The 20256-nt window shown below is 48.6% G+C and overlaps 2 protein-coding genes across 3 annotated transcripts in view; both read left to right on the top strand.

The window, feature by feature from the left end:
• The first annotated feature begins 1246 nt into the window (after positions 1–1246).
• ESS2 (ess-2 splicing factor homolog) lies at positions 1247–10308 on the top strand. The gene is made up of 10 exons (XM_032128129.1): positions 1247–1458; positions 1787–1955; positions 2874–2969; positions 3270–3436; positions 4221–4338; positions 4829–4962; positions 5108–5210; positions 6228–6337; positions 7246–7361; positions 7898–10308. The coding sequence occupies exons 1-10, from the start codon at positions 1312–1314 to the stop codon at positions 8181–8183; spliced, it is 1446 nt and encodes a 481-aa protein (XP_031984020.1). The 5' UTR covers positions 1247–1311; the 3' UTR covers positions 8184–10308.
• Positions 10309–13490: 3182 nt separating this feature from the next.
• The window catches only part of DGCR2 (DiGeorge syndrome critical region gene 2), a 45192-nt gene continuing 38426 nt past the window's right edge, over positions 13491–20256 (top strand). For both annotated transcript variants that reach the window (XM_032127745.1, XM_032127744.1), the window contains exon 1: positions 13491–13753. In XM_032127745.1, the coding sequence (XP_031983636.1) occupies positions 13675–13753 (79 nt within the window). In that variant the 5' untranslated portion in view covers positions 13491–13674. The remainder of the gene's footprint in view (positions 13754–20256) is intronic.

The raw sequence follows: 20256 nt of genomic DNA, 5'->3' as shown, positions 1-20256 counted from the left end.
GCTCCCATCCCGGCTCCCATCCCGTGTGCATCCCGGTTCCCATCCCGTGTGTATCGCGGGCCCCATCCCGGTTCCCATCCCATGTGTATCCCGGTTCCCATCCCGGTTCCCATCCCATGTGTATCCCGGTTCCCATCCCGGCTCCCATCCCGTGTGCATACCGGCTCCCATCCCGTGTGTATCGCGGTCCCTATCCCGGCTCCCATCCCATGTGTATCCCGGTTCCCATCCCATGTGTATCCCGGCTCCCATCCCGGCTCCCATCCCGGTTCCCATCCCGTGTGCATCCCGGTTCCCATCCCGTGTGTATCCCGGTTCCCATCCCGGTTCCCATCCCGGTTCCCATCCTGTGTGTATCGCAGCTCCCATCCCAGCTCCCATCCCGGTTCCCATCCCATGTGTATCGCAGTCCCCATCCTGGTTCCCATCCCGGCTCCCATCCCGTGTGTATCGCAGCTCCCATCCCGGCTCCCATCACGATTCCCATCCCGGCTCCCATCACGATTCCCATCCCGGCTCCCATCCCAGCTCCCATCCCGGTTCCCATTCCGGTTCCCATCCCATGTGTATCGCAGCTCCCATCCCGGTTCCCATCCCAGCTCCCATCCCGGCTCCCACCCCGTGTGTATCCCGGTTCCCATCCCGGCTCCCATCCCGGTTCCCATTCCGTGTGCATCCCGGTTCCCATCCCGTGTGTATCCCGGTTCCCATCCCGTGTGCATCCCGGTTCCCATCCCGGCTCCCATCACGATTCCCATCCCGGCTCCCATCCCGGCTCCCATCCCGGTTCCCATCCCGTGTGCATCCCGGTTCCCATCCCGTGTGTATCCCGGTTCCCATCCCGGTTCCCATCCCGGTTCCCATCCCGTGTGTATCGCAGCTCCCATCCCGGCTCCCATCACGATTCCCATCCCGGCTCCCATCCTAGCTCCCACCCCGGCTCCCATCCCGGTTCCCATCCCGTGTGCATCCCGGTTCTCATCCCGTGTGTATCCCGGTTCCCATCCCGTGTGCATCCCGGTTCCCATCCCGGTTCCCATCTCGGCTCCCATCCCGGCTCCCATCCCGGTTCCCATCCCGGTTCCCATCCCGGTTCCCATCCCGGCGCTCGGGCCGAGGTGGCGCCGCTGTCAGGGCGCGGGACCGGGTGGGTCCTCCGGGCCGGCAGGGGGCGCACGCGGGCCCGCGCTTCTCCCGGGCTGGGGGCGGGGCGGGCATTCCGGCTCCCCGTGGCGCGGACATGTGACGTCACGCCCCGTCGCGTTCGCGGCGGCGGAGGAGGAGAAGGAGCGGCGGACTGGTTCGGACGTGATGGAAGCGATTCCGCTGCCCGTGGCCTCTCCCGGCGCCCTAGTGCCAGCTGCCGCCGCGGCCCCCGCCGCCGTGACGGGGAAGGAGGTGGTGTCGCTGGCCCCGAGGCACCCGAAGAAGATCCTGGATGAGGAGGCCTATATCGAGGTACGGCGGCGGGCCCGGGCCTGAGCCGGAGGCTCCGCTCCGCCGGTGCTTGGGCCGAGCACTTCCAGCGCCGCGGGGCTCGGCTGGGCTCCGCCCGGCAGGGTCCTCCCGCGGCCGCTGCCCGCTGCAACCGCGGCTGCGGATCCAAGTGGGCCGGAGCCGTCCCTCGGGCTCCCGCCCCTCCTGCGGCGACAGCTGTCAGCGCTCTGCCACCGGCCCTGTGCCCGGGGGCTCCCCGGCCTGCCCGTGGCTGTGCACAGCTGGCTCCCAACTGAGCCGGCACTCCAGGTGTCCCAGCACGTCATTGCAGTTGTCTTTCTCTTTGTAGAGCTTAGAGAAAATCATCCAGCGAGACTTTTTTCCCGATGTGGAGAAGTTGCGAGCACAGAAGGAGTATCTGGAGGCTGAAGAAAATGGCGACTTGGAGAAAATGAGACAAATTGCTATCAAGTTTGGCTCTTCTTTGAGCAAATCGTCGAGGGACACACCTGCACCCTGTAAGAACTGGCTCTTTGGGGCATAAGGGGTTTGTATCTGATATTGCTGCTCAGCTTTATCTGGCTTTGTGTGGGCAGTGCTTATCTTAAAGATACGAGGCTGATGTTGCATGAGAACTAAGTGTACCAGTTTGAGCAGTTGCCAGCGGCTGGTGGCTGGTGCTGAATTTCTCTTTGATGGTGTCTAATAACTCCTTGGGGGAAGGGTTTTGGAAAAAGCAGCCTTTTAATAACCATTCCTTATAGGCATGTTTTGCCAAGTTCCTGCTCCCTAGGTAATGCTATATGCTTTCTACTATCAGAAATTCTAAGCTATGTTTTGAATCCTTACTTTAGTCTGTAGTTTTAGGGATTCTTGTTGCATCTACAGACATTTGAGATTTTCATGTACTGGGGACAGAAGGTGTGGGAAGTTCGTGGTTATCAGAGGTTCCCACAGCAGGGATCCAGTGTTCTATGTTTTCTTTAACTTCCAGTTCAGGTGTTTCTTAAGGCCCAGCCCCTGGCTCAGCTTTTGCAGTGGGGTTTGGGTAAGTGGCTTTTTTGTGACAAAGGACACGTGTCACCAGACAGTGTCCCTTCCTCCCCCACTGCAGGTGCTGCTCCTGGCCTGGGCTAAGTTTAATCTGCTGCTGCTTCTGTTGGCAAAAGCAGGGTGTAGGGTGACAAATATACTGGGCTGTGGCTCTCCTGGGAATTTCTCCCAGAAGGAGAAAAACATCTTGGATGAGAGCAAAATCTTGTTTGGAGCTTGAGACAGAATTGAATAGAACATTTTGGAGTTTTTTTCACAAGTTTTTAATTAAATTGTTGTTCTCTTGATACACCTTCTGTGACTTGTTTGGCACATGATCCTTACAGCAAGTCCTGTTGTGTGCTCCAGTAACCAAGTAAAAATTTTTTTTTTTTTTTTGGCAGATGTTACCCCAGCCACGTTTGAAACCCCAGAAGTGCATCCAGGTGGCCTTCCGGTGGGAAATAAATCTAAAGCTGGCATCAAGACTGCAGAAGAAGGTAGGAGAATTATGTTTCTCTAGCAGAATTCTTCAGAAAAGAAAACGTCTGCCAGCAGCTGGCCACTTGTTCATTTTATCTTTAAAGTAAATTGCTGTAAATGCCATAAAGAGGTTTATGTGAAAGTTGGTTATATATTTTCCAAAACAGATTTATTACTGTACCACTCTGTGTGGATCTATTTCTTTGACCAAGTTTGATGTTAGTTATTAGTGTGTCCTTGGGTTAGGAGGTAGAAACAGTGCTCTCACAGAAAGGGAGACATTAACCTTCCTCAGGCTTCCTCCCTTCTCTTGTTAGGAGAAGCAGAAAAAGATGATAAAGATGCTCTGCCCAGCCTGGACACCTTCTTAGCAAAGCACACGAGTGAGGATAATGCTTCGTTTGAGCAGATCATGGAAGTGGCCAAAGAGAAGGAGAAAGTCAAGCACGCCTGGCTGTACAGCGCAGAGGAGGAGTACACCCAGGTAGGGAATTGCCTCCTGCTCTTCCAGAGGGACACAGCAGGGAAATACCATTTCACTGTGTTTCTGCTAAGGCTCAATTTCCTGGGTCCTATGACTGCTATTTGCTTCCTTGTGCAGTCTTGTTTTTCCCCCTTCTGTCACACAAGAGCAGTGCTGACTTAGTTGCTGAGGATTTGTCTCTTCTGAAAGCTTTGAGACTGCAAAGCACTGCACAGAGTGCAGGTATTGCTGTCCTTGGCAGCCTCTTCCATAAGCAGCAACACCAAGGAGAGCAACTGAGCACAGTTCCTGTTGTTTGTCCATCTGCCTTTTATTATTTGCAGTTAGGTTGTCTGTCTTATTTCAGTTTTCTGTTATCAGTAATAACCCACTCAGCTGCTGAAGCACAGAACTGCATGAGCATGGCTGGCTGTGCTGCCTTCCTCAGCTACCTGCAGGGGAGGTCCAGGAGCTGTTCTGGGCCTGCCTTGTCAGTCTTTAACCATCAGCAGTGAGCAGCTGGCACAGATGTGTCATTGATGGGTGGGGGATGCAGTGCCTTTTAATGAAGTTTGGCACTGACATGTGGGTGTTTGCTGCCGTTGTTTTGAGGGAGTGTTATTTTTTTATCCCAACTATCCCTCAGAGTCTGTTACATGCCTTATGCAAAGTGTTCTAGGGCAGGTGGCTAAGCTTGTGACTGAGCTCTCCAAGTTGTGTCCAATAAAAGATTGCAGGAGGCTGCTTCAGACCTGATTTTTTTTTTTTTTCACCTTTTAAATTTTTTTTTCCATTGCCCTTTCAGCGACAAAATGAAAACCTGGCACTTCCTTCAGCCGAGCAGCAAGCTCTGGAGAACGTGAAAGCTGGACTGGATACCTGGGAATACACGGCTCGAAACACCCTCATGTATTACCCAACAGGTGAGCCATTGGTCCTAGGTGTGTTGGCTCCAAATAGTGCTTACAGCGTTTCTGTACGTGACTGAGCAGCTCTCACAGGTAATGCTGTGCTTTTTCTTCTGTAAAGCTGTTTTTAAAAAGTGGGGTTTTTCGTTCTTTTCCTTTTCTCTCTTACCTTCTTCATCCTTGGCCTCTGATTCCAAAGTTTGATCGTGTTCTCTCTGCCATTGAAAAGCTCGTTATCTGTATTCTAGAAGTACTTGTTTTTAGCAGCCAAAGCTCTTTCCTGGTCTGTCTTCTTTATGAGCACTTTGTTGTCATCTTCATTCATTGTTTGCTTCTGCTCAAAGAATCCTCCTTGGGCTTGTTAGTCTGTTTGTTGCTACAGAAAAATGCATATTTTTGTAAATGTAGTTTTATTTTTTGACTATAAATATACAAATGATAATTTCTGTGAGCCAGTGAAGTAGAGAAAAGAGCCCTTTTTTTAAAAGGCATTTTGCTTTTCAAGGTGTACCTGATGAGAGTGATGTCTTTAAGAAACCCAGGGAAGTTGTGCATCGAAACACCCGTTTTGTGAAGGACCCTTTCAGCCAAGCTGTGAGCAAATCACAGCTCCAACAAGCTGCAGCCCTCAATGCTCAGGTTGGATAATTTTACTTCTTCTGACTCAAACCTAGTTAGGCTTTGCCCTCTGGTGTGGTTCATCCCCCAGGAGAACTGTGTGTGTGCTGGATACAGCTGACTCACACCTTTCTCCACATGAATGGCATTGTCTTTTTTATTTCAGTACAAACAGGGCAAAGTGGGACCCGATGGGAAAGAACTGATACCCCAAGATTCTCCAAAAGTGAACGGATATGGATTTGTGGCAACCCCCTCTCCTGCTCCAGGTAAGAGGGTTTTCTTATTTCTTCTGCTCTAAGAGGACTATTATTGCACTTATTTTGATGCTCTGTTCAACACTAGGCTGTCATTACTGGGTTAGATGAGGAGGTAAAACCTTGTGCCATGTATGCCAACTGGATGCAGGGCTTAAATCCTAGTCCAGTACACTGGTAGGAAAAGTCACATAGCACCAAGAGGCTCTGAGCAAGTTGCTGTGCCATTGCTCAGGAATCATCTAGCTTTCGGGTCCTTTCAGTTAGAGCAAACTGATTATTTTTCTTCAAGTTGAAACGTGGTATCTGAATGTGTAGCTGTTCTTCACCAGCCATGCTGTTTCCTGTGCTTCTTGTGGTTATGCCAAAACCTGCACATACTGCAGCTTTCCCTCTGGAAAACCTGTAGGTGGCATTTGGAGCACCTCCTTTCTCCATTGTAAATACCTTTTCCAAACCCTGGACAGGGGGATTTTCTAGCAGTGACTTAATCGGGCTCTTAGAATCCTTTCTACACCTGTTAGACAAGGTGCAGTCACTGTTTGGTACAGGCTGCTCCTGAGGTGATTGGAGGGTACATTTGGCTATTACATACTCCTTAAGTCAGGCAGAAACCTGTTTTCTTATTAAAGAGTTTCCCGTGTTGAAGGAGTTTTCATACAGCAGCAGAGGGGAGGACTAGTACTACAGAGGGAAAAATGAAAGTGTCATTAATCAAAAGCTTAGCAAATGGAAAAATAAAGACATGGAAAGGATGGTGCTTGGTTGTTGTAACTGAGAGGGTGACACAGCTACAGGCAATCCTGTGAGTTTGAGATTCCCTTTTAATGGGGACCACATGTTACTATTCACACTGGCTGTGATTTCCTCTTTTCCTCTGCAGTGGAGGGGCTCCTTTGTTGATGAATTTGCTGTATTTCCTAATTTGTGTATCTTTTTTTGGTTGGTTTGGGGTTTTTTTTGTTGTTGTTGTGGTGTATGAATAGTCAAATATCTTGCATGGGCATGACTTTTTGAATTTGTTTTTAGGTGTGAATGAGTCGCCTTTTATGACATGGGGTGAAATTGAAAGCACCCCTTTGCGTCTGGAAGGGTCAGAAAGACCATATGTGGACAGAACACCTGGACCAGCTTTCAAGGTATTTCATGTCAGCAAGCCAGCATGACATTCTTTTCTGGGGGGGAAGAACTAAGAAGGGAAAGGCAAGTGAGTAAGTAATAGATTAACATGGAGTGTGACACATGCCTGGGTGGTGTTCCCAGACCTTAAGACTAATAATCTAGTTTGTGCTTGGAGGGTGGAGGTGAGCATGGATCCACGTGAGATCTACTTGGAGCTACCTGAGGTGGAATATGCACTGCTGGCAGGAGAATGAGATTCTGCATTTAGTGGTGGACCAAGATAGAGTGGCTTTCAGAGGAAGCTGAAGACACGCTCAATTTTTCTGATTTTAATGTATGAATAGGTGGGAATTTCAGCATTTCCTCTGTTTTCATCTTCTGACTGTCACAGCCTGAGGCAGGTGTATCAGTTGAGAGTAGAAAAGACACTCTGGCTTTACTAATGGCACCTAATCCTGCATGCCACTTGTCTCCTGCTGGTGGCATTGAATGTGAGCTGTCTGAGACTCCTAGTTAAAGAAAGGTGTAATTTGCTGTATGTGCCTCTGTTTTGTCAGACTCCGAAGGCCTTGACTGGTTCTCCTGCTGTTTAGCAATGTCTCTGTATGCCTGAGAGCTGGCTGGCTACAGGCCAGGCAAGACACAGGTGACATTGTTTATCTAGGAGAAACAGCAGGAGGAAATGCCAGAGGTAATGGCTGCTTCCTTGACTGGACTGGTTTTACCATTTTTGTTTCTTGCTAAGGCAGGTTGAAGGGCTCTGTGTCCTCTTTGGCTTTTATGCAGCAGCAGAGAGGTGCGGGCTGACCCCACTTCTACCTGCTTTAGATCCCTGTGCACTGGAATCCAGCTTTGAAGGTGCTTTGACTCATTTTTTCAGCACTCTTGAGTGCCTTGGTGAGTGAACTGTGTGATCCATTTATAGATCCTGGAGCCCGGGCGCCGTGAGCGGTTAGGACTCAAGATGGCCAATGAAGTGGCAGCTAAAAACCGAGCAAAGAAGCAGGAGGCACTTCGAAAAGTGACAGAAAACTTGGCCAGGTGAGACTTCTGTTTTGATAGCAGAACTGAGGGTGGGTATTATCTGATGACATTTAAATCAGCACGTGTAGAAAGGGAGGAATGGTAAGGAAGGATACTGGAAGCAGGAAGAGGTACATTCGAACTGGAAGTTATTAGAAATTTAGAAATGGAACTTAATTCCTGAGGGAAAGTGGCTGGTGGCTGTTCCTGACACTCCTTGTATGCATTACTGCTCTGCCCTGCAGCCACCCAGCGATGCTTCTGGATCAGTGTCTTGCCTCATTGCAAAGAGGAGACATGATAAGAGTTGCTTGGGGGGGTCACAGGAAGGACAGAATGGGCTCAAAGGAGAAGTTGGGCAGCGTCACTCAGGTTTGGGAGGGCAGTAGGCAGTGTTTCTGTCACTCGTTTCTCTAGAGAGACAGGCTGCATTTACCTGCAGGCAGTGAGTCTGCTCTGTGGGGGGGAACTCATGTAGGGAGGTAATAATGCCTTTCCTGATAAAGGCAGATTTTTTACTGTAAAATCTCTTAAAACTGTTTATTCTATTTCAGCCTTACTCCAAAAGGACTAAGCCCAGCAATGTCACCCGCTTTGCAAAGACTTGTAAACAGGACTGCAAGTAAATACACTGACAAAGCCCTGCGAGCCAGCTACACTCCCTCCCCAGCCCACACAGGAACTCCTGGTTACAAGACCCCGGCCAGTGGGCCTCAAACCCCCCAGAGCACCCCACAGTCTAGGACAGTATCTCAGACACCAGTATCTCAGGATACTACATCCATCACGGACAATTTACTGCAGCTTCCCAAAAGAAGAAAGGCATCTGATTTCTTCTGAACATTCCGATCACCAGCAAGGTGATAGTGATCTGGCTGTGCTCAGAGAACTGCAGACTGGTTACTGGAAACTGGGAAAATGCAGATAATTTCTTAAAGATACCTTTCTGTTTTTTAAGACAGCTGTGCATTTAAATTCGTTTCTGTATACCAACGTCTGTTTCTTAAGTGGGGTAAACCTTTCTAGAAGGCTGAACTGGACTTGGCTCCAGATTGTCAAACTAGTTTGAGTTTGTAGTTTGCAGAAGGGAGGACATGACCGTGTGTATACTGAGGCATGACACAGAATTTTAGAGAGGTTCTCTTTAAACCAGTGCAGTTCACAAGTTTGACTAACTTTGTGATCTTGTTAAAACCAGCGTTCCTTAAGAGGACCTAATTTCCTCCTTCACTCCTTACACTTTGCAGAATGGGATTTGCCTTGCTGCTTTTGCTCAGACTTTTCTTCTGCAGGTTTTGAGCTTGCCCTGTTCTGCAGCTGGCAGAAGGAAGGAACCAGATTTCTTTTTATAGCTGCTCTGTGTGTGGCTCCAGAGTTGATAATCATGATGCAGGAGCCAGGGACAGTCCCGTGTCATCCACCACGATGACAGTGCCATTCTGAAAGACAGAAGTGGTACTTCTGATAGCCACACTGGGGCTTTTCTTTGGTGTTTTCCTCCTATTCTTTGAAACTTTCGGCGTTAGTTTTTAGAATTGGCCAAAAAAAGGAAGAGCAATTTTAACCATACATAGCCTGCACTCAGTGCTGTGGTTGCTGCATATGAGCTGACCTTTGTGTGTGAAATGAGCCCTCGTGTAGTGTGATCCAGCCTGGAGAAGCACCGTGCACCTTTTAGGAGGAAGCAGGCGTAGCCAGATGTGTTCACTTCTTGCACCACACTTGTAACACTTGGCAGTGTTGGCGTTTGCTATAGTCAGGGGATGTTTTACTGAGGGAATATCCATGGAAAGTCTTATCCAGCAACTTGAGGAGTGTCTGCAGCCTTCTCTGAGGTCTGGGGTGTTGGATGCTGTGTTTGTCTTGGTGGAGAGCTTCCTCTTGTGTGGTTTCCCCTGACACTTCCAAAACTCGTATCCCTGACTGTGAAAAACCCTTCCCAGGGGCTGTTTTTATAGCACACCTTGTGAAAATAAATTGATCAACATGGCATTGCTAGGAATTATGACTCAAAAATTAGTAATTTTTGCCTTTTTAGCCCAGAAATACTTGAAGGCTGTATTTTTTTCTTTAAACAAAAAAATTATTTTCAGGTGCTCATGAATCAATGTAAAAGGAGTGCATTTACTAAAGTTTCCATGCTTTCAGAATTGTTCTTTAAGGACTGAACTGGCTAAATATGAACCAAGTTCTTAGGTAATTTCAAATACTATTTATTTCATAGTGAAATGCTTGTCCCCATTAAGCATAGGACCTCTCCGTTAGGTACACAGGCAGGTGGTCAGACCCTGGCCTGCAGTTTGGGTCACTGAGGAGACCAGGAGCAAGGAGTAGATGTGGGATTCCTGCCCCACAGAAGATGTGGGTGCAGAAGCTCCTCTGAGTGTGGGATGCATGGAAAGACTGAGCAGCATTCGAGGGACTGTGGATGGGGTGTACACATGGATCAGGAGTGGGATGTGGCACCTCTCTGCCACAGCATTTCAAACTGACTGTGCTCATACCAAGGTGTAGCTGGAATAATAGGGGAATGTGGTATCTGAGGGTGGTTACTTCCACATTGTGCAATTCATGCTTAAAAGCAGATGGCATTAAACATCCTGTGGATGCTGTTGGTTTTGTGTTTGCTCTCAAGTGAGTTACCCTAGACAGCCATACTAAAATCAGTCTTGATTCTGCCACACTGTCGGGCCTTCACATGTTTGTTGAAAATGTAACATACTTTCGGTTATATGCTGTATAACTGGATCTGTTTGAAGGCTGTAGTGCTCTTCAGATTGGCTGTTCCTGTAATGCTGTTGTAATGTCTGTTCTCTGCTTCCTGCTGCAGTTCAGCCCCTGCTATCTGTAATTAGGGAATCAGTTAATTCTTCGTTGCCAGATATTTTTGCTGCTGTAGCAGTGGCAGATAATGTGCCTTACAGGGCCAAATCCAGTGTGAAAAAAACATCTTGGTTCTTGATGACTTGTGATTTTTTTCTCCCATTTTTAGCAGGTTATTTTTCTTTTGCTGTTGCAATGCATCTGCATTTTCCTATGTGCAAGGCCCAAGCACACTTGCTCCCTCAGCCATAATAGCACCTAGAGCTCTCCTGATGCTGCAGAGGTGGCTGGCAATGAGCAGTGGTGGCCCCAGGCCTCTCCTGCATGGCCAGGCTGGCTGTGGTGTGTCAGTGGATGCTTGGAAGTGATAGTGGACCTATGTCCACGTGGTGTGAACACCATCACATCCAGAGGCTGTGGGTGCTTGCCATGTGCAGCCTGGGCCTTGGCTCCTTGCCCCATGGGGGAAAGAAAATGGAGACCACAAGAGATTCCTGTTCTTGCAAATCTAATCACTGAGCCCCAAGCTGGTTCTCTGAGCCCTGCACCTTCAGGGGCAGAAGCCTCTCCCTGGCCCAGGGGTAACCATCTCTGCATGGTGCAGGGGCTGCAGCTTTTCATGCATCCAAAAGCAGGTTCTAGGTCAAAAGGGAAGCTGTGGTTTGAGACACTTTGTTGTTTTGGAGGATTGGGCTATTTCTCTGTAAAAATAAAGGAAATGGGTCCGCTCACTCAGGGGAGAGGGAAATGGAGCAATTCTCACTTCCTCATATTTGCACTTGTTGCCTCAATCCCCAGCTCATGGCTGCTGGCCCAAAAGCAGCTGGTTACAAGCCCCATCTCAGGGTCAGGCCAGGGTTCAACCACCCTCACCATGAGCCCTTTCCCCCACCTCTCCCAGCCCCAGCAGCTGACCTGGCACAGCCTGGGGCAGTGGGTACCTCTCACCCTTCACTTTGGTGCTGCTGGGCCGTTCATTGTTTGCTCAGGGGTGCTGAGGGGCTGCCAGGCACATGGTTGTGCTCCAGACCCGCCTCTCTTCAGGGCTGGGGGTGCTGCAGGATGTGGCATGGGGGAAACGAGGCCTGCCTTGCCTTGGGACAAAAGCCAGGGATAAGCAGCCTGTGCCCTGCTCTCATGGTGGAGGCATCATAGGGTATTTATTTTTGCATCACCCTGTATGGTGTAATGCCCAGGCCCTGGGGTGGATAAGGATACCCTGGATCAGTCTGGAGGTGGCCTATGAGGTTGTGCTGCAGGAAGCCAGGCTCAGAACAGTCTGTCCCCACATCATCCCATGGGAGGAGCAAAGCTGGGGAGTTTCATGCTCCTGCTTTTTGCTGGAGGATGTCATATTTCAGGTCCCCACAAGCTCTTGGGTTGTGACAGCATTTGGCAGCACATGAGAACTGGGAAAGTGGGTTTTGGCCTAAATCTTCAGGCAGTACCCTTCTGGTTGTGACGCACTCCAGCGGGTCCCCAAGCACGTTCCTGGCCATGCAGTGCTCCTGAGGCAGCTTCTGAGGCCCCCAGGGCTCACAGCTCCAAGCTCACGCTTGCTGCTACCCCAGCTCCAGGCAGCTCTTGGCAGGCACCAATTTCCCCTCCCATGTTAAACTGCACATTTAGGTTTGGAAGAAGCACCTCCCCGGTGCTACTGACCTGAGAACAGCAACAGCTCCTGGGGCACAGAGGCAGTGAGCGCTCAAGAAATCCCACAGAAGCCCCTGTTCCCTGCCTGCAGGTTGGCAGCTGACACGTGGGGCAGTCAGTGACTAAGGGCGAGCAGGAGCCATGAGAGAGCAGAAGTAGGTGTACATCCATCAGGAAAGCCCTTGAGAAAAAGTTGCTGCTGGGTATAGTGAGTAATTGGTACTAACTGGGAAACAGGGAGTGGGTAAAATTGGGTCAAAATGATCGTTATTGGAATTTCAATGTTTTATTTGAAAACTACAGGTTGTAGCAAAAGAGTAGAAAACACCGCATTGTAAATATTAAAAAAGTGTAAACATTTCCCAGACAGCTTCCCGGGTTTTGACTTTGAATAGGTTATACTAAAAAGCTGGAATTCCCTGCAGAGGCAAGTGACAGCTCTCTGCTGACCGTGAGTCAGGCATTGTGTCTGGCCCCTGGCGCTGCCCAAATGCTTCCCCTTGTCAGTGGAAATTCCAGATGAATTTGGGAAGTGGGTCTTGATGCTAAAACTGCCTTTTGATCCCAAACACCACCTGACCTCCATCCAGCACCAGAAGAGTTGTGGCACCAGGCCGCTGACTCCAGGCAGGGACAGCCACCACCCTGCCCGGCTGATGTGCAGCAACACCCAGGGTCAAATTCCTACAGACACCTGTCACTTGCAGGGCCACTAACAATGACCTGAGCCGCACAATTAGTTTTCTTTATGCATTTCCTTTCTGTCTGGGCCTGGGAACCGAGAACACAATGTTTCCAGGAGGTATGGAAACAGCGGCCGGCTTTGGCACTGCCGGGCGCTGGCTGTGGGAGTGTCCAGCGCTGGGTGCTGCGTGTCGGTGCCACCCTGCAGACACCAGAGCAGGGACTGTTTCACCCCGCCGCCGTGGGCCGAGGGGAGCACAGATATGAAGAAGCAAAAGATGGTCAACCTGGGAGCCTGCTGGGGCTGGGAAGGTGCAGAGCTTTGTGCCTCTGCTGCGGGCCAGGCAGAGTGGTGGCACTGGGAAATCCCTGCAGAGGCACGGAAAGGCCATCGCAGCAGAGATGGAGGGGACTCGGAAAGGCTGTCCCGGGGAAGAGAGGAAGCTGGTTGGGGCTGTTCCAGCGGGGATGGGAAAGGCGGTCAGGCAGTGATGGATGTAAGCAGGAAACGACACTCCAGCTGGAGACAGGGAAATGCTGTTCTGAGGCGGAGGGGACTGATGGAGGCTGTCCTGGGGAGGTGAAGGGAACTGAGCAAGACTATTCTGGGGAGATGGAGGGAATGGGGTTTCCATTCTGGTGAGGACTGAGGGGACTGATAGAAGCCATCCTGGGGGGACTGTGGTGGCCATCAGTGGCCATCCCGCGGGGGACCGAGGGGCTGCTGTGGAGCTCCCGGGGGTCGCGGGGAGCGCGAAGCGCCCGGTGCCGCCCCGGCCCCGCCCCCGCCGTGATGGGCGGGGCGTGAGCTGCTCCGCGCGCTCGGCCCCGCCCCCTGGCTGCCGATTGGGCGGGCGGTGCGCGGCGGGAGGGGGCGGGGCGGCGCGGGCACGGCGGCGGAGAGGCGCGGCCGCCATCTTGTGCGCCGGCGGAGCCCTGCGAGCCGCCTCAGCGCGGCCGCCAGACCCGCGCCGCTCCCGCCGCTCCCGCCGCAGCCAGGGCCGCCGGCTCCGCCCGGGGCGGCGGCGAACGGCGGAGGGAGGGCAAGGGAAAAGCTCGGTGCGGACCGGGGCCCCCCGCGGGCCCGGCGGCGGCCCCTCCTCCCGCCGCTCCGCGCGTCCCTCCCCGCGGGTTTGTGGCGCTGTGCCGGGGGAGGATGAACGGAGGATAAATGGTGCCCAAGGCGGACAGCGGCACCTTCCTCCTCCTCTTCCTCCTGGTGCTGAGCATCACCGAGCCGCTGCGGCCAGGTAGGGGCGGCGGCGGGGCCGGGGGTGCCGGGCCCGGGCGGCCGGCAGGTTGAACCCCCGGGGTTGCCGGGGACAGCCCGGATCGGGGGGCGGAGTGGCCCGGAGCCGGCCCCTCCGGGGAGGTTTGGGCTTTGCTGCTGCTTTTTGCGTTTAAACAGAGCCCAGACGCGGCCGAGCATCGATCGGTCCACTGTGCGGGCTGCCTGGATCCGAGAGAGCCTGGATTTACCCTGGGAGTCAGGGTAAAACGTTCGTGTCAAAGTGTGAAAGCTTGGGTAGAAGTCTACATAACCCAATGGGTAATGAGCGCAGAAAATGTGGTGACTAAGTTTTCAGGTGCTTCTTACTTACCTGCTTTTATGATGTGGGCCTTGGGTGCCAGCACGGCCAGGCAAAATGCTTGCTTTCAAAGTGCCGTTTAATCATGCCAGAAAGAGAAAAAAACCTGCTGCACCTGGTTCGTCTTTCTGGTTCTGTTTGTGCTTCTTTTAAGGAAATAATTCAGCGATGGAGTTTATGTGCTAGCTGCTAGGCATGGTGCTTAAAATCTTAAGATGATTAACTTTGGGGAAGTGGTTGGTGTTTGCGGGTGGAAAGCTACAGCTTTTCTAGGTATATCGCTCAGCTGGGGTTTCTTTTCGGGTGTTGAACTCTCTTGGAGCTTGGCAAAGCCCTCGGGTATCGTGGGCAGCTCTTGCCAAAGAGCATCAGTAGCCAAAGCGTGAGGCTGCCTGGGGTGGCTTTGCAGGTTTGGAAATTGTCCTCCCATCTCACTAAGTGACTGTTCCTGGGTGATACGTGCTCCTCGTAAATAGGAGAGTAAGAACCATGGTTACTTTAAACCCCCTTGTTTTTTCTCTTCGAAATAACTTTTATGACCCAGACTAATAAAACATAACAGTATTAATGAACTGCGTCTAAGCGAGTTCCCAGCAGAGCTGAAACACAATTGGGTCAGTGTAGGCAGAGTTATTTCAATAACTAACTTGGGTGTTGAAACGTCTCTGTGTCTGCCTTGTTTTGTTTTAGCTTGTTTTTTTGGCAGTGCAGTGTATATACAGGGCTTATGATATACACTGAAGTAGCCAAAAAACCCCCATTGTGTTGGTAGCCTAGTATTATTACAGCTAGAGGCTTTTATGGCTGAGAAGGTACCATGTAAAACTGATTTCAAGCAGCTCCTTTGTAGCTGGCACTAAGTACTACAGGCTGCTGGATTGCTTGGTGAAAAGGTTCAGCTTATTCAGAGCTGTGTCTGTGTTTTTACAGGTGGGTGGACTTGACCCTGAACACTGTTGGTGTTGAGCGTTGTAGCCTCCTAGAAATTAAAAAACGGCATTTTTCATATTGTGTCACGTTTGTCGTTCCAGTTTGATATTGAACCTCTGTTAGCAGCTGATGCTTGATGGATGAACATAAGTTTTTCACTTCAATTTGCTTCGTTAAGATAAATGATATTTTTCCACTGGTGCTCTAATGTACCTGCTTTAGAGATTTGTGGTGCTGTAGCCTTGCTGGCAGAAGTGTCCTTGTGAGCAAACCTTAACTCAGGTTCTACACCACTGGCTTTGAAACCTGTAGTGTTAGAATTCCACTGTGGCAACTCCATAAGCATTCCATGAATTTTGCTCAAACCATATGTATTCCTGAACCTAAGTAATGCAGCTGGATGTAGTGTTGCAGCTGGAATTCCTTGCTGTATGAGGAGTTTCTGAGTTCCATTTGGAATATACTCATCCATCCTGTTTACGTGGTGGCTCCGGATGAGCGCGGTGGCTGAGCTGTCCATGGTGATGCCTCTCCCTCCTCAGAGGAGAGCCCATCATTTCTGGATGGCCTCACAGCTCTTTGCCAATGTCGTTTGGTGTTTTGGTTTGCTTCATTTACTATCTTAAATCTGCTGTCTCAAACAAATCACCCATTTGATAGATTAATAGCATATGGTTTGATCCTGAAACATGAGGCGCAAGTAGGGAAAACCTGGCTCATGCAAGTACGGAGGACATACAGAACCAAATTTACCACTTTAATCAGTGGTGAAGAAGTCTCCCTAGTCTTTGTGGAGAGACAGCAGAAACAGAAGAGTACTTGGACTTAGAATTTATTTCCCAGGTGGTGTTTGCTTTATTTTTTACTTCTTTAAACCTGTGTGTTGTAGCAACTGTCTTTCTGGTTTAGGAAGGATGCCTGCAGCTTGCTTAGCTTAAATCTGTACTTGGAGCTATCAGATGAGTGCTGCAGAGCGCTGGGAGGTTTTATGTACTCAGAAATGAATGTGTAGTCCCTTCACAATTCAGTCCCGGCGGATCAGGCATCTCTTTGTATTTCCATGTTAATTTGACACTAGCTTTGTACCCGTGTTCTTGCTGTGCTCTTCAGACAAATAAAACCTTCTTTTAAGCCTCCTCAACTGTAGTATCTTTTCATGCAATCTGAAAGGCAGTGATTTTACATGGACTTATTTTTTTCTGCATTTAGGGTGAGGTGGGTTTTAGTAAATTTAGGAGAAATTAATTAAAATTTCTTTTTTTCCCCCTGTTTTTTCTGTCTTGGTTACATGGGTCTATTTTGTGCTACTGCCATCACTAACAGCACAAGGTACTTTCAACATACCATGACATTGGCCCCAGCTGTGCAGACTTGGGTTCCTGAAGGTACTGTGGGCAGTTAGATTTTTCTGAGCCTGTGGACTTTTAATGGTAATTTTGTGCTTCTGAGAATCGCCACTTGGATTTTTTTTTTTTGTCCCAGTGTTTCCGCCTTTCCCGTTCTGTTTTGACCATAACCTGCTTGTTTTGACTAATTGCCTGCTTTATAGTGCATTTTTGAAAGCATTCTTTTTTTTGTTCAAAGTAGGGCATTTCTCCTTCAGTTGTGTTATGTGTTGTTTTTGAAATCTGCTCATGTGAATTGAAGCTGAATGTATCAAACTCTTCCAACTATATGGGTGTAGAGCAAAGGACTGACTTAATATTTCCTTTAAACACTTGCTGATTTTACTCTTATCTGTTGCTTTTTGGGGATATTTACCACAGTAGGGTTTAATTTAATAATATCTTTTCCAGGACAAGTCACCCCTCTGCTTCAGGTTATCTGACTAGCTGGCTGAGAGAGCTGATGTCTTTATGTGAGGAAATATTTCACTGGTAGGTTAACTGAGTTGCAATAAGCTGTTCTGGTGCTTCGTTTGATTTTGCCCGAGTTTCTGAACCAGTGCATTTCTGTCGCTTGTTGGAAGAGCATCAGAGATGTAAATTATTATGAATTCAGTTTTTCACAGTTTGAGAATATTTAAGAAGTTTCTCTTTCTGTTTATATCCCAGTGCATCCCACTGAGAAGTGGAGGTTTTGGTGTCTTTGTGTAGCGTCAGGAGCTTAAGCAGTCTGGAATGACCAAGCTGACATGTTTCAGAATAGTATTTAGAGGATTAATTAAGATCATCATCACTGAAGACAATAACATGTTTTCATATTTCTCTAACAAGATACTGCTGCTTGCTAATGGAAAACACTTAAACACGGTCAGGCTTTATATTGGATTTTGTAATAGTGGTTTAGTACAGAGCCTTGTGAATGTAGGTCATTGGGCTTTCTTATTAGAGCATTTGCCAGGCAGCTAAAAGCCAATTGAGTTCTTGTTCTTGCAGCGTTTTTTCTCCACTTCAAAGCCAGCTAGAGGAAGTAATTTTATTACCCAAGTTCTGTTTCAAAAAAAATATTGCACAACGTACTTAATCTGCAATGCTTAGAAAGACTTGCCAGTGCAAGTGGTCTGGTTAAAACCCCACACTCCTGCTCACAGTTGGAACTTCCCATATGCTTTGGAGCTTGCTGGCAGCTGCAGTTATGCTCCTACAGGTGGGGTGTTGGTGTTTTGACATGATACAACTGACAAGTGTATTCAAATTGCTAACTCGTTCTTGTCTTTTAGTCAACAGTTGTTGGTCTTAGGTGCAAGGCAGAACTCAGAGTAGAGGTCTAAGCAAACCCACGATCAGCATAGTTTCAAGGTGATCCACTGGTGTGCTGTGATTGGATGGGTCTGGTTTTGTCTAGCTGAAGTGTATTGATTAATTCAAATGGAGACCCAAATATATCAGTCATAAAATTTGCTCTGGCCAGTACTCCTCTGCTCTGGAGAGACTTTGCTGGTAGGCAAATACAAACCCTTAGTTTGCTCTTTGTTCACTGTCTCCACCTTAGTGAGAGCCGTGGTGAGTGATATTTATTCAGGTTCATGTCATTGCTAGCTGCAGTTCCTGTCTGTGTATTTAGGTGAATTCCCAAGTGGAAGGTTCTAGGAGTGAGGGATAGAATGGTTTTTATCACACCTCCTCTGTTAATTTGGCTGAAAGTAGGGCTTGGCCTGTCTTCCAGTCTGATGTTTTTCCCCCTCATCCCTTTGCTTCTTAATCTACTGGTTTTAAGTTTTATTTTTCTTCCTACTGTTAGGTATTATTGAGTTCTTGTCCTGATGTTCCTTTCTCTGCTGTTTGCTGTTTTTACAGCTGCAGAGTGAGGCTGATGGATGCAAAAAAGCTTTTTTGTGGCTGCTCTCAGTGTAGCAGAGAGACGAAGCAGAAGGTATCAGACCTTATTAGCAGGTCTGATACTTTAAGACTGGTAATTCCTGATGTTAATTATAAAGCAAAATTTTTGAGGTGCAAGTGGATTTGCTAGTAGCTGTGGCTACAAAGTAAAGGAGAAGAAAGGTGTCAGTAGGCCGGGCTGTTTGCAGTGCTTTGGCTCTGAGAAGTAATAAACCAGAGGGGGACCTTGGGGGTTTGCAAACAAATGAATTCTATGTCCCTACAGTAGGTTTGGGGGCAGAGGAAGGTTGGTCCAGAACAGCAGAAGTGATGGAGAATAGAGTATTGCTGCAGCCTCTCTCTGCAGCAGGAGGAAGCAGCTGTGCTTCTTTCTTGGTATTTGAGGGGAAAGGCACAGCTAGACTGAAGAGAGAGAGGAATTTTAGATACGAAATATGAAAGATATAAAATCCCCTGGTGAATGTCAGAAGACCAGTCAAGACTTCAATGAATCATTCTGTCCCCTGGAATTACCTTTGTTATGGCTGTTGAATTGTAATGCAAGAGTAGTAGCTACCTCTGTGGTCCATCTTTGAGTAATGCCTGGGTCTCTGGGTTTTTTTGTGGTGATTTCTTGCAACCTTTTAAACTTCTTGTTTGATGCTATGAGGTGCATATGAGTTACTTCTTTTGTGATTAGTGGAACTTCCCATTGTGTGGTGCAGACCTGTGTACCTCAAGTGGAGCTTCTGATACCTGAAAGTTCTGACTGGAGCAGAACCTAGAAGGATCTGAGTGGAATCACAGCTCCTGCCGTTCAGGGCTTAATGTGGGTGCTCAGGGTTGTTTTGTATTTTGAAATGGACATGTGCATTGGGTTCTTGTGCTGATGGCCTGGACAAGAGTGCTTAAATAAAAAGGGAACAGAGCACAGCTAATGGCAGGCTTAATGAGAGGCTCTGCAGATCTTTGCCTGTGTGATCTCAAGGGTTAACCTGCGATGGGAAGAGCCTTGCTAATCTTTTATTCTGTGTAGGCTGATAGAAAGTTATGGCTAGAAAGGAGTGTAAGAGATGGGGTTGTCCATCTTCCTGTCTCAAAAGAAAATCTGGCAAACTCAGGCAACTCCTGAAGGTGTTTGTCAAGCACATTGTTAAGGATTTCCTGTGACAGACTCCAAACACCAGATTCTTTGGTAGGTCTAGTTGCCAGTCTGTTTGTTGTGCAGTTATAGCTTATTATTTGTATAAATGCAGTCTAATGCACAGGTCCCTCTTAAGCTGCAGCTTTAAAGAACAGATTCCCAGTTTCCCAGGACTGTTCAGGTGCCAGTTTTTTTGTAGCAGTTAAGTGTGGTGGGTGCCTGCCAGTGCCCAATCCTTCCTGGCTTTCCATTCTCTGAAGGGTTTCTGTTTCATGCTGGATCCTTGCATGGCAGGCTCACATGTCTGCACTGCACTTCAGTGGTGGTTTTGTAGAGGATCCCGAGTCCGATAGGAATCATGGATCGGTTGGTGAAGTCATTGATTTCCTGTAGCAGAACTCAAGCAATTTAGTTGCTTAAAAACATGAGGTTGGGATTAACCTTTAATCCATATTCCTCAAACTGTGAAATCCTCTGGCATCTTGTGGTTTCCTGTGAAACTTTAAACTTTTCTTTGTTTTAAAGGGTCAGCCTGTTAATTCTGGGTTTCACGAACAGCATTTTAATGGTATTTGCTATATGGAACTCCTAAGTAGTGTTTGCCTGCCATTCAGATGATTTAGTAATAAATATGGTTTTAAGTTTAATGGCAGTTGATAGTTACTTCATTACCTATAGCTAAACAAAATAACATTCAACTTCCTACTTAATTAAAATTGGTTGGTCTGACATTATATTTAGTTTCTGTTCTGTTTATTGATTATTGTGCTTAAGAATTGTCAGCCAGCTCAGGGGGTGGAAATGTAGCTTTTGGTAGCTGGTCTTGGGAT

The sequence above is a fragment of the Corvus moneduloides genome, chromosome 18 (assembly GCF_009650955.1).
Source record: "Corvus moneduloides isolate bCorMon1 chromosome 18, bCorMon1.pri, whole genome shotgun sequence".
In the NCBI taxonomy this organism is placed as follows: domain Eukaryota; kingdom Metazoa; phylum Chordata; class Aves; order Passeriformes; family Corvidae; genus Corvus; species Corvus moneduloides.
The sequence above is the reverse complement of the archived record's forward strand: the minus strand, read 5'-3'. Positions and strand labels throughout refer to the sequence as shown.